Genomic DNA, 14,051 nt, shown 5'->3' with positions numbered 1-14,051 from the left:
AGGGGTTAGGATGCAATTCTGCTGCCTTGCATCACTCATTGCAAAGCCTGTCACTGCTGCCACGTGTACATCTCGCGTACAGTAACCTAATTCAAAAGGATTTCCATTTCCCTGCAAGTCCACCTGATAATCCTGATTGGCACAGGGAAGAATTATTCACACCAACATCTCACCCTGCCATTTGTCAAGTCAAATGCCAGTGGAATATAAGTGGATTTTAAAATAGGCTGAATTTGTCATGTCAGATCAGGTTTAAAATAAAGGCTGAGAAAAGACCGGAGAGTCGATAATAATATTTGCGGAGGCGATAACGTAAGAAATGGATCGCTGATCGTTGTTCTTTTATGTATAGTGAAGTGTAATTGAGTGATTGTCACTGATCCTCAGTCTTCATTAAGAGAAAGAGTGAACTCACATAAATCAATCGCTGTGAAACCTAAGGCAAACTGAGTTACACACTGACTTCCTGAAGATGAAACAGACACTGAAAAGCAAATCCATATCTGCAAGCACTTGAGTAGGAGAGTGGATGAGTAATCACGGCAAATTGGAAACAAGTCTTGTGAACAATCGGTAGCTGCAAGAGCATACAGAATGCAATCAGTCTGCATGCAAGTCTCCCCCACCCTTTAAAGCAGGCCTACAGCTGAGACTACAAACTGCTTTGGGATGGTTGTTTTAGTTATAAAAATAGCAGGAAAAAAACCCAGAGAGGTCCTTTAATCTCCAAACGTCTGCCTGAGAGTATGGATGTGTTTGATAGATGAGCTAACAAGAGCAATGAGACACAAAATAAACATGTGCTGGAAACTTCTAATTTGAAGTTTATAATACCAGAAGTCATGCTAGAAGTGACTTTTAAATCTGCAATAACAGTATTTATTTGTATTAACAATTAAAAGTCAACCCATGTACATGACTGGTTCACTGTATCGCAGACAGGACTTTAAAAAAAGAATGAACATAACCTTCACAAGTTGTAATTGTCCACATTTTCTGCTATAAAGGTTAAGGCACTCAAGAACTGAAAACTGTCAATATGAAAAGGCTGTCTACTTTCAAACGTCAACTTTCAACATAAATAAAATTAAAAATGTCCATCAAGATAAGTGCAGCAATTTATAATTACCTCAAACTAAGCATTAAGGCCAGCACAGTAATTTCAGTACTTTAAAAATTGCACAATGTACTGCTGCTCTCTCATTTTATAACAAACAGGACACAGTCATTTTTATTTTATTTTTTTTTTAAAGTTCAGTGGTCAAAGCGGCCAGAGGCTCGGTGTGCCCCAGCTTGTGATTGACATTTGCAGGTCGTAGATCCAGGTCAAAAGAGAAGGCCGATTAAAGAGTTTACATTTACATGTAGTGTAAGTTATCACATGGTATTGTACATGTACATGTACTGTATTTAATAAAACTGCCATGTGTCTGCACGCATTTCAGCACTTCAAGATTAGCATGCTGTGGTGGATAGACAGCAAATGGTGCACAGTAAAATGTTCTTCTTCACAGAAATGCATGCATGTCTGCATAAAAATGCTTCTTACAATACTATGACTCAAAGTTTGAACCGAACAAAGGAAATTTGAATGAATTGAACAGGTTATACCGAAGGTCAAATATTTGAGCTTTAATACTAATAACATAAAAAATGCAATGTGTAGAGTGGAATGTGCAATTTCCCATGATGATGACGAACCCACAGATTGATTGACGATTGCAAATAGATTACTGGAATATTTAAGAAGCTTTAATCCTGTTGTTCTGGCTTTAAGGTTTGTTTCATTCTCACTGTTAAAGTGAGGGTTTTCATCCATGCAGTGTAGCTGTGTTCAGTGAATAAAAATCAGTGTAAATCATAGTGATTTCATGCCAGACTGATATAAACACCAAAAGGATGCTTACATTGCTCCACATATGCGTTTTTCAAAATAATGACTATTTCTTCCTCTCTCAAAGAAGAGCACAAGACGTATCATTTACAGATCTAGTGTATACTAGCCTGCAGAGGAAAAGCAAGCCTTTTAATTTGTTTTGGACTTAAATGTACTCTAGCTGTTCTGTGGCCAGTGCAGATCGCTGCATTGCAGCAGGTACAGTGGTCGCCTATCCCTGTGAGATGTGTAATTTAGGTAGAAGCAGCAGGTTGCGCGCAGCTAAACGACAACTCCGGCCATTAGCGAGGCCTAATTAAGACACACTAATTACAGGTGATGGAGAGAGTGCTTTGAAAGGCCGACGCTAAATAAATAATGAATACATAATCATTGTGCTTAAACAAGCCGCTTGAGCGGGCCCCGAGGCCTTGTGGGTAAATTGTGGAGGGAAGGAGGGAGCGTTGCAGTGATGCATCATGGGAGCTGTCAGAGATGCATCACGGGAGCTGTCAAGAGGGTGGAAAAAAATGAATGTGGATTTAAATATTCATTAGTGGTGGGTGGGAGGTGCCTAGGGAAGATTTCAAAGATGCAGACTGTTGTAGGGACACACACCGTTGCCCTCGCTGTTTCAAATTATAACAATCAGCAGCTCTGATAACTGTTGGCAGTGTTATAAAATTTACCCTGGAGTGGTCCGCTTTCATACACATGCAACCCATCTCTCTGTATATAATAATAAAACACTTAGTGCTGGCCCTATCATCTGAATGTGTTTTTATTTGATATTTATCTTCCGGCCTGCGTGACTGGGGTTGTCGGATATCTGGTTTATCTGCTGTTTAGTCCGTCTTTCAAGCCGCTCTTCTTTTTTCTCTGTCTAATCTGTCATGTTGTCTAAAACTCTGACAACCCTCCTCGAGTTCAACATCAATGTAAATGAGGTCTGAGGGAACAAATTGTTTGTCTGGCCCCGTTCTACTCTCTGTCCCAGTCAATATGCCAGCATGACTTCAGCACTCAGCACTCTCTCACTGCCTTCAAGGTTTCCTCATGAACTCACTGGCCATCCCCACGTTTCCTCCTATCCTCCTCCTCTTCTTCACTGCTTCCCCCCCCCCCCCCCCCGCCCCTTCCATTTCTTATATCCTGTTATAATTCCCTTTCTTTATTCTCCAAATTTTTGTCTCTTCTATTCTACTCTTATGCCCTCTTATCTGCTATCACCCAGTAATTAAATATCTTTTCTTCCCCGCTCAACTATCCACCCATTGCCTCCTCAAACAAATGATTTCTTCACTTCCCATCCTTCTTCTTTTCCCTTTTCTCACAACAGGAAGAAATATTTGAGCAAAGGTTGCTAAAACTCATAGAATATTTCTTTGGTAAAGCAAACAATTTAGCAACACTGATGAAAAGACACAGTCTCTTTAGATTAAGTCTCTTCATGAGAACAAGACTTTGAAGGAAGACGTGTGCTGCCAAATGATTGTGACTTTAGTAACCAAGTGTGTTTTTTTTTCCTTCAATAAAACATCATTTTACAGTGTAGGTGTGCTGCACCAGCGCTCCTTGATCGTGCTCTTGAACATTAGCCTCCAGGAGTGTGTAGGAGTGACAAATCTAAATTGTATCATTAACGCCAAACATAAAAATCTTTTATCTCTTTCTCCTTGTCCTCAAAGAACTTTGTCAATGCTAAAATAGCCTTGGCGTAATTTGAACCTGCTGATTAAAACTGCTCACAAGGATTCGAGACTGCGGATGAATTGGGAGATGAAAGGCAGAGGTGTCCATCCCGAGCATCTGATCAAATGCTGCTCTCCCTTCAGCATCCCACAGTGTCCTTTTGAGAAACTAGCAAGAGGCCAGCCGAGGACAGCAGAGATGGCCATTAGTTACAGATCTGACAGCACAGTGACAGAAAATTTTAACTGGTGGCCAAGCATCCTAATAAGCTTAGAGAGGCTTGAAAGGAAAAGCTAATGAGCTGAAAATAAAGGAAATGCAGACACTACCTCCCCATTCATCTTATAGGAACAGATCAGCAACTGAGTCAGCAAACACAAATCTAAAACCTAAACAAGGAGTGGATTTCCATTATTATTTCATAGAGGTATTGCAAGTCCTTGGTTAGCTAAAAGATCATCAGAGCTAAGATATTTATAAAAGCCTTACAAAATCTTCTTACATGTACGAGGTGCTTTCCTAAAGGTTTCATATCTAGAGATGCTTTAGGACGCATAGATTAATAGTTCCTCCTGCCCACTTATCTTAATAAGGCTAAGTACCTTTAGATGGGACTGGATAGAGAAAAAAATGTAATTATACAAATGAAAAGAATTTCTTTCACTTTGTTTTTACAGGGAATTACTGGATTTGCATCACATGGCCATGAGCAGGCATCATCATATCTACCAATTTACTAGTTATGCAAAGGCATCCAATTTAATTTACTTTACTCATACACAACAGTGGTTATGTGATTTTATATTGCAAGGTAAATATGAAGCCATATTTTACTGAAACATATCAAATATTTAGAAAATGTGCAATTTTAAGAAATTATACATTTTTATTGTAGCAACAATCTCATAAAAGTTGAGATGGCAGCACCACAAGACTGGAAGAGTAAATAATACTAAAAAGAAAGAGCTAGAAGAACATTATCCAACTATCGAGGCTAATTGGCAACACATCAGTAACAATATTTGGTATAAAAACAGAGGAGGCAGAATTTCTCAGAAGTAAATATGAAACAACTGGAAGGCTTTATTTAAGGTAATAATATCCTTTAGCGGTCTAAAATGATGCGTCACAATGATTTCTTTACTTTTGACATCTATCTATCTATCTATCTATCTATCTATCTATCTATCTATCTATCTATCTATCTATCTATCTATCTATCTATCTATCTATCTATCTATCTATCTATCTATCTATCTATCTATCTATCTATCTATCTATCTATCTATCTATCTATCTATCTATGTGTGTGTGTACATAACTTATATTTCATCTTCAACCTTGAAAGGCAAGTTGTTGTCAATGCCCAAATAGACCTATGTTTTCAATATTACATTAATCTCATCAGAAATGCCACTTTCTTTCCTTTTTTATATTGCTCTTTTTTTTTTCATTTTACTGCACTATTCTACCTATGTTGTGTTTTTTTTTAATAATTCACATAAATTGAAGCTCCAATCTGGCTTAAGTGCAACATTAAGCAGCCAATTTACTAAAGTAGACTGGGTTTACTTTCTTACACTTTCACCTAGCAACATGGATCATATAAGATGCTGAAAGCTTGAAGCTCTGATAACTTCAAGTTAAGCTACATTTTATGATGCTTTCAGTGCCACTGGGTTCTTTCTTTTTTTCTTTATTCATTTACTTTTTTTGATGTATGCTTTGCATTTATGCTTGTTTACAGCAGGATGCATTATGGTTTTCATAAAAGTATTAAACTGTACCACATAGCACAGCCAGCCAGAGTTAAGAAGCTGTGTATACTTGTTTGGTTTTGAGTGGGGTATTAAGAAAAGTGTGTTAAGAATTAACCACCGTTCATAAAATAAAAACACTTTTAGACGATTATATCGACGATGTTTTCGTTTGGTGAGCAAACGACTAGTGTGCTATACTACATCACACACATAAGTAATAAGAATACAAAGCACTGAAAAAGATAACCTCGACATTCTTTAATACGATTTGTTTCACTTCTGTAGGTAAAAAACATCTTAGCATAGTACTGAAAAAACAAGCAGAGGCATTACTGAAAAATAAACATAATATTTCTGCATGTGCGCATCTCTCCCAAGCCATACAACATACACAGCTCCAGCCTGGGGCTACCATGTTGACTATGCGGCATGTTCAGGGCACATATTACATGGCTGGCCCCGCGTACATTTATATCCATGACTGAAGTGAATGTGCCCAGCCGCAGCTGTACCCTGCATAATTCATGATGTGTCAGAGTTCTCCACTAGCTGGTGTCTGTCTGTCAGCACTGCGTGTCCCCTGTCCCTCCCCATCTATTCCCCCTGAATGGCAATGACAAAGCAGCGAGTGCACCGCACACAGTTACAAGAACGCACGAGCAAAAATAGACAACAACACATTCACATGCATACACAGACGTGGAATATTCGACTTATGCATACCACAAAACACTGAAACCTGAAATAAGGGGGCCAGCTGACAATTTGCAAACTGTTGGCATCCTCTCATACGTTAATGCATGCTTATAGGTGTGCATGTGAATCTTGAAGAGCTCCTGTTCGGTGTCTTATGACAGGCCGTCAGTCTGCCGCTGCAGCAGCAGAAGCGGTGGAGTCCCTGGGGAGACCTCTAAAAGCTCACAGGGTTCTTGTGGGGGGGGGGGGGGGGGGGGGTGAGGAGCCCAGACTTAGTGAAAGCTTTTCCATGTTCATTCACCAGCTCTGCCTCTCCTCCTCTGGCAGCCCTAACTCTAGCAGCCTCATTCCGCATCCAAATGCAGAGAAAACTTGCTAACCCCTACCCTCTAACCACCCATCTATCCCCTCGCTTCATCCATTCCATCTCTGCATCAGTCAGTTTTCCCCAACATGTCTGTATCTTCCTTTCCACTTCACCTCCTCTCATCCCCCTCCTGCCCACAACCTCTCTTCTCTTTCCCTCCTTGAATGTTGCATCTGTCACTCTCCCCGTACATCTCCATCTCTTCTTCCCAAACCCAGTTTCCCCTCTCCCTCCTCCTACCCATCCCTTCTCCACCTCCTTACCACCAGTAGAGCAGAATATCCAACAGTACATTAACCCCCATACATCTTTGTGAGCTTCTGCAGCAGACGCGTCCGTCACTGGGAGTTCCTGTCACGCTGAGGAGACAGTAAGAAAGACCTTCGTCTTTTCACTCTGAATGACTGGTGGAGTCACTAAACAATGCCAGAGGCTTTCGCCCTATAGAATAGGGCCCTGATGGTGGTCCCAGATGGAAAAAAACAAAACATCAATATGGTAGCTGTCACAAGGCTGACTTGGATAAGACTGAGAGGGAGTCAGATTGTGGGAGGGAGGCGTGCAAACGACAGCAGCGGCATCTGTGGTGACAAAAAAAAAATCCCACTGCCTGAGGCTTGAGGAGCATGATTGGGTGTACATGTGAGATCCCGTTTGTTTGAACCTCAGATTCTAATCAGACGCAATAAGGAGGCGATTGATCCCTTAGCTACCAGTCATTCAGCCCCAGTGGCCTCATTATTAAGAAGAACTGTTTTCTCTTTTCAGAGAAAAAATTGCAGAGAAAACAAAAAATGGAAGGTTTAAACATTTTGGGAATGACACATGCTGTATTTGCTCATTCCCAGGGTTACAATAAGAAGATTAAGATCATTCCTTTATGTTCTTTAAATATAAATCATAAGTGAACGACCACTTTAGCTTAGCACAAAGGAAGCAAACAAAGGGAAACAGGTAGACCAGCTTTAAAACAAAAGCACATAAAAAGGAAGAAAAAAAATCCTTGTCATATCTTTTTCATTTGGTATTAAAAATCTTTTGGGATATCTATTTTCTATCATGACATTGTGTTTCTTCCTTGTATACTGAGCCGATGTAATGCAGGATCAAGTCGCTAGGATGAAAAGTCTCAAGTGTGATTGAGTAACCCAGAAAATAATAGCACAGTATGGGAAGAAGAAAGTTGTGCTACAACAAAGGAGTGTCCTCTATTTATGTCTTGGTCTCTGTTTTTACAATATTCAGTAAAATGTGCAATATGCTCCATATTTTTTTACATTTTGGCTAGTTTTCTGGGTTTTTTTTGTAAGATATGGGAGAATGAATAAAGGCAAATAGAAGAGGAGACAAGGAGCAAGGAGAGAAAGTGGGGATCTAAAACACTTAAGAAAGTAATGAAATGTGTGATTGCTTGGAACGTGCAATTACTAAGGGACGAGGTTCTCAGCACCTTCTCTGCTGCAAAATGAGGAGAAGCATAAGGCATTATGGCTGGCTAGGTGTGTTAACACAAGCTCTCTCTCTCTCTTTCTCACTCTCAAACACACACACACACACATGCACACGCACACACAAACACACACACACACACACTCCTTCCTCAGCATCTCGGGAAATTCATTTACTTTAAGACGGGCAGTAAAAAGGGCGCCTCGTAAAAAAAGGTCCTTTATGTGCAATCAATACCTGAACCAATGAGAAAGCAAAGGGGCTCAGCTTGCCTCATTCAAACACGAGCACGCACAGTGAGAGAGCTGTCATGGCTTTCTATTGCTTTGGCTACATGTCTCCTGAAGGACACTCCATGAAAGGTTGAAATGGGTTATGAGAAAGGTGCTGCTGCTGTAGATTAGACATATAATGCATCAAATACAAGTACAAGAATTACAGTGTTTCTTGGTTACCTTAAATCAGCAACACTGTAGGGAAAAAACACACATAGAACGCCCTGAGTCTTATCACAATGTTTCACACATCTCAATGGCTGCTAGCTGACTTAACACTCAGTTCATCTATTATGTCCTATTTGATATGGTGCATCAGGAGTTTGCACAGCTGTAATGTGCATGTAGCATGAAGCCTATGAGGAGAATGCCATGCTGATTAATATGGGCTGTGATATGTATGGGCTAATGCCCATTATTGTTGCAGCTGCAGTTCAAATCCTCCACTGGGCCACTTGGAAGAGGCACAAGCTCATCGCTCACCACGGAGGCCCGACCCACACAGTCAGACACGTTCACGGACATGCACACCACCACAAACACAATCAAATGCACACAGGGGCAGTTAATATAGCTTAGTGAGAACACTGCAAAAAAAAAAGCATTTACAGTACAGTCTCCCATTTTCCTTCCTTCGTTTAGTCTCAAGAGTGTAAAACACCTCCTCGTCCTGCAACGTGTTCTTTCTTACACATTCAATCAAAAGTTCCTTTTTTGTTTGTTTGTTTGTTTTATGGGAAAAAAATGTAAGAGCGTAACGAAAACAAATGTTTACCTGTTTCACATCTCTTCCCAGTAAATCCTTGCTGGCAAACACAGTTGTTAGGTGAAACGCAGGTTCCCCCATTCTGGCACAATCCGTCACACATTGCTGGAGATACACCAGAGGAGAGGAGCCATTACTCACTAAGATTAACGAGCATTAACTATGTAATTAGACCAGCAGCAGCATATGTATTTGCATACAGAATAAGAGCTAATTTGGTGATGTGATTCATTATAGGCTTGCACAATATTATTTTGCGTGATTAATGCATCTCACCAAGGTTAATTCAAAAATGTTCATTATCCGTGGGTAGGCTGTTAGTTAATGTGTCCCCAAAACACAGAGAAGTCACTGAAGTTGACACAAATGGAAATGGAAATAAATGTAATATATGCACAAATCATACCATGCTTCCTCAGAATAAAGAGTGAAAAGTACTGAAAGCAAAAGAAAGCCTGTTTAGTAAGACGTGTAAAAACAGTGCTTACAAAGAGCACTCCAAAAATGAAGAATTGCACTTTCATTAAGTTGAGGGATCCAAAAAAAAAAACAAAAGACAGATGCAAGAGTCTGTCTAAACTATAATATATTATTATAGCACAGTTTTGGGTGAAGGGTTCCAGCTTCTATCATGTATTTGTATGTGCATGTTTGTGTAGTGTACCTAGTGCTCATCATGACCAAGCAAAGTTATCTTAATGTGCAGCTCCACCATAAATAGATTTCTACTCAAGGAATAGATTAACCAGCTGAGGTCAGGTCAATTTTCTAGAAAGCACAGAGATCACATATAGAACTGCAAACATGACAGAGGCACTCATTAAATCTGGGTCACAGAGGGCTTTTCAGTGGGTGGTGGAGAGAGTAGAATCACCATCATATACTTTATGATATGATATGCTTAACAGAACAATGGCTAAAACTAATGATCTTTGACAGAAATTTGATGATGAAGTTGATGTTGATAAAGATGGTAGCAATGTTTATTTTACATCATTAATTTACCTGTTGATAATTTTTCTTTGACCTGGTTTTGTACAAAAGACTGTATTATTGTAGGGTCTTTAAATTGCAATAGAATGTGCCTTGAGGTTACTGTTGCTGGATTCGCAAAGGAGACAAACTGTGTAATCACATGCACTGCACAGATGTAATATAGCCTTCTCTATGGGGAGGCAAAAACTCAGAAGCTCAAAATCCATAGAGCTATATGCCTGAGGAATATTCTCACATAAATACCCTGCATTCGGCCCTAATATAACCTTGAGGCCATCAGAAGAGAACAGTGTGCAAGAAGGATGCACAGTCAAAGCATGAAAGTAAACCAAAGACTTTGCAGATGCCAGAGTGAGAAGCAATGCAGTCTTACATGAAAGAAACGTCATATCTACAGACTGGATGAGTTCAAAAGTTGGGGGGCGACAAAAGGTCTCTGGCACCAAAGTCAAATCCCATGAGGGGATGTCAGACTCAGGACAGCCTTTCAAAAAAAAAAAAACCCACCCAAAAAACCCAAAAAACCACACATGGCAAGATGCTGTGCACCTGGCATCACCACATCAAAGCCAATATAACAAGCAGGTATACCTGCCAAATAAATCTTAATTGTAGAAAAGGGAAGACTCTCTAGTGATTCCAGCCCTTTGGATCGTCGACGCTTGGGGGCAGACCTTTAGCTATCAAATCTGACCTCTCAACAGGTAAGCATGCATATGTCACAGTTCTGGGTGTGAGTGAATCATCAGGGGGTATATGTTTGCAGGTGGGACTCTGCATATGTCATCACAGGTCATCTGCCTTAAAGGCATGAATAGAGGTGACCTCAGCGAGGACTGAAAGGGAATAATTTTCTATCTTTCCACAGTCATATATGTGGACATCACATTTTGGGTTATTTAGACTAAAATACTCAATTTTGCTCTACAAGGGCCTGATATCCACTTACGAGGACATTATACTGTTACTGTTCTATCAAAATTTTAAACGAATATCCTCATTTGTGGCTCTCATTTTTCTTAGAAACAAAAATCAGGTAAAAAAAAAAATCTGGTAATTCTTTGTTTTTACATGCATCGGGCCCCAATCAGCCCAAATATCAAAGAGAAATTAAAAATGCATGCTGTGGAAGAGTTCGGGTCTTAGGAGGTTAAATTAAATTTGGCCCACAGAAAAAGGATGGAACGTTTAGTATTTGTTTCCAGGGTGTCATTAAAACCAGCATAAAAAATAAAATAAATTAATAAAACTAGAAATTATTCTGTTTTTGTTTACATTTCTTGGCTGTGCATTGTGTGACACAATACACTGACATTCTTCAAGACTTCATTACACTCCGACTTATTTTTTCATATTACACGGTCACTGGAAACAATGCAGTTTCCCCTGAAAGTGAAGACTATTTGAATGTTTTATCATATATATATAGTATGTGATACAACATCTAAATTAGAAAAATACTGTTTGTTGAAACAAGGGGAAAAAACAACAGTGGTCAAGTGAAGCAGAACTTAACAAAACAAAATGAACCTGGTGAGATTACCTTTGCAGACTGTCCCATTGCCCGTGTAGCCTGGCTTACAGGAGCAGCTGTGGCCTCCGACCATGTTGAAGCACAAGGCATTCTCATCGCAGTTGTGGAGTCCGCTGAGGCACTCGTCATGTTCTGAAAACAACACAATAATAAAACGTATCAATCCGAGCAGGTTCCTCACTAGTACACAGTATACTTTTCGTATTATGCAGCATCTTCCCAAACAAGCAGAGGAAAACACTCTAGCAACAGTTCAGAAATCGTCTTCACATCTGCAAAGAACTACAGCCATCAAGAAAATAACACTTGATTAAAGAAAAGTGAGTGTTTATCCTCCTTGTAAATATCAGAAATGATCGCAGCCAGCTGGTAATTTGTTTTACTTTCCATTAACAAAAAAAAAACAAGGACAAGATTTCAAACTGTGCCTTGTTTTAAACGACTTGATAGTTAGACAGCTGCAAGTCTAGTAATAAGACATCAGTGACAAACAGCCAACTGGAGGATGAGTCACTTTTCTCTCTTCCATCAAGACTTGTCGTGAAAAAAATTGTCTCAGATGTTTTGCTGCAATTTGCCGTTTTTGTTTTTGCACATCACGAGGGACGGAAACGTCTCAGTGTCTGCTTCGTAATAGCAGAAAATACACACTTTAATTTCCGCGCACACACCAATACGGTTCATCCTTGTGTAGCAGTTTACATACAGTACATAAGCCATTAGCCTTTAGTTTGAGCGTTGCAATTGGCACAATTGGCGTGTTAAGTACCCACAGGAAATGTTTTATACAAGCATTAACAAAATGTCCCCGTAGAACTGGAACTCCCAGGCTCCCATCACTGTGGAGTTAGTGATATGCTGTGTTATGAATCACTGACAAGCTTGACTAATGGCTACAGCCCGTGACAACATACTGTATCCAACTGGCAAACAAATCTCTTTCCCTGTGAGGAGAACTTCGGGAAGACTGAAGTGGCAAAACAGAAACAAATGAAAACCTGGAGTGAAGGCTAATAAAAAAACAGTCCAGTTGCAACTATGTAATGATACCACATAAAGAAGAAAACAATTAAGCCATTAGGGCTAGTGGTTACAAATTTAAAATTAAAAAAAATTAATTTTAAAGTAGCTGTTTACAAAAGACAATGTCTTATGACAGCTGACAAGAAATCTCAATTAATTGTCATATTTTTACTTGAGGGATCCGAACTTATAAATAGGCCTCTTTAAAAAAAAGAGTGCTGTGAATGAAACCATTTGAAGCAGCAGGGGAGACATTATCCTGATGATATCACTCTCTGTGTGTCTGCTTTTTTGTTTGTCACAAGAAGATGTGTTCTCAAACAAATGTGATTTCATTTGCTTGTGGCTGGTGGATCTTAACACTTCCCTGAAACAATATCATGCTCAAGTGTCACAAAAGTACCCAGTTTTACACCAAACACCAGTTCGGTCTCTTCCTCACAAGCACTTCATTCTATCGATTACTCGTATTAATAAAGTGAGAAACTACCATTGCTGAGTTATCGGTATTTTAAATTTGTTTACACCGGTAGAAATGTGAAGCTTTGTTATACTATTTGATTCAAACGGGTCATTAAAAATACAGTGGCAGAAGTTTTTAGCCTGTGCTCACTTATTGACTTCTTTTGTTTTATCCTCGGAGGCCTCTGTGATTGTTTACACAGTAAATAAACATAGAAGCAATAATGCAATGACGAGTTATTGGAAAAAATCTTATTTGAAGCTGACCTACACTAAACAGTTAAAGAACTATAAAGCATTTAAGTCAGTTCCCTTGCGACGGGAAGATGGATCTTGATGCAAGTCCTTCATCTGCCCCTGAACATAAAAGCAGATCTTTATCCCTCTGAGAATCATACAAAAGAAGAATGCTCATCCATAGTATTTGGGAGATTCACATAAATATTGCATTCTGATATGTACTTGCTTACCAAGCACAGAATAAGTCTCAAAAACCTTCTAGACTTTATCCTTTTGAAATCTTCTTTTCCATACTTAACATCTCTGTATCCCATCATAGCCCGAGAGGCTGCAGAGCACAAGCCGTTCATTAAAGGTCCATACAGTACAGTATTCACTCTCTCAGCTGGAGAATCTTGTTTTTCAATTCATATCATCATGTTGTTTGTGGTGAAAACTTTTACAGGCTGCTAAATGGATAAGCAGTCAACTAAATCTCTCCAAAAGGGTTAAGACTCTTGAAAAACACAAATACAAAGCATTTAGTGCTAATCTGGAGTAAACCGTTTGGACCGTTTCTTGTTATTTTAAGGATTTGGGGGTAGCTTCAAGCTTGCCAGGGGACAGAAATAAACAAACTTCTCTGAGCTGGTTTCTCAAATATATTTTCTTCAGACATGAAGTAAACTTTTGGAGCGTTCTTTTTTATTTATTTATTTTGCTCAACTTTTGTGCTTTTTTTATGCATGCACTTCGTAAAGACAGTCAAGACTTAAAGACGGCAACTGAAAGGTGAAAGGATCAGAAACCCGAATGCTTGTCGCGGTAGACCTGAGCCGCATCATCCATTTCCCTGCCATCATCCAATCCATTATATCTCCTGAGCAGACCGTGGGCTCTTCCAAATTGAAAGTGACATTGTGATGAGCTCCTCCA

At 39.5% G+C, this 14,051-nt stretch overlaps 1 protein-coding gene across 1 annotated transcript in view; it reads right to left on the bottom strand.

The window, feature by feature from the left end:
• The window catches only part of nell2a (neural EGFL like 2a), an 81,645-nt gene that overhangs the window by 15,710 nt on the left and 51,884 nt on the right, over positions 1 to 14,051 (bottom strand). The window contains exons 14-15 of the mRNA XM_063479318.1: positions 11,421 to 11,543; positions 8,891 to 8,986 (exon numbers count right to left, since the gene is read on the bottom strand). Coding sequence (XP_063335388.1) covers positions 8,891 to 8,986; positions 11,421 to 11,543 — 219 coding nt within the window. The remainder of the gene's footprint in view (positions 1 to 8,890; positions 8,987 to 11,420; positions 11,544 to 14,051) is intronic.

Source organism: Pelmatolapia mariae, linkage group LG7, assembly GCF_036321145.2.
Source record: "Pelmatolapia mariae isolate MD_Pm_ZW linkage group LG7, Pm_UMD_F_2, whole genome shotgun sequence".
Taxonomy (NCBI): Eukaryota; Metazoa; Chordata; class Actinopteri; order Cichliformes; family Cichlidae; genus Pelmatolapia; species Pelmatolapia mariae.
The sequence above is the reverse complement of the archived record's forward strand: the minus strand, read 5'-3'. Positions and strand labels throughout refer to the sequence as shown.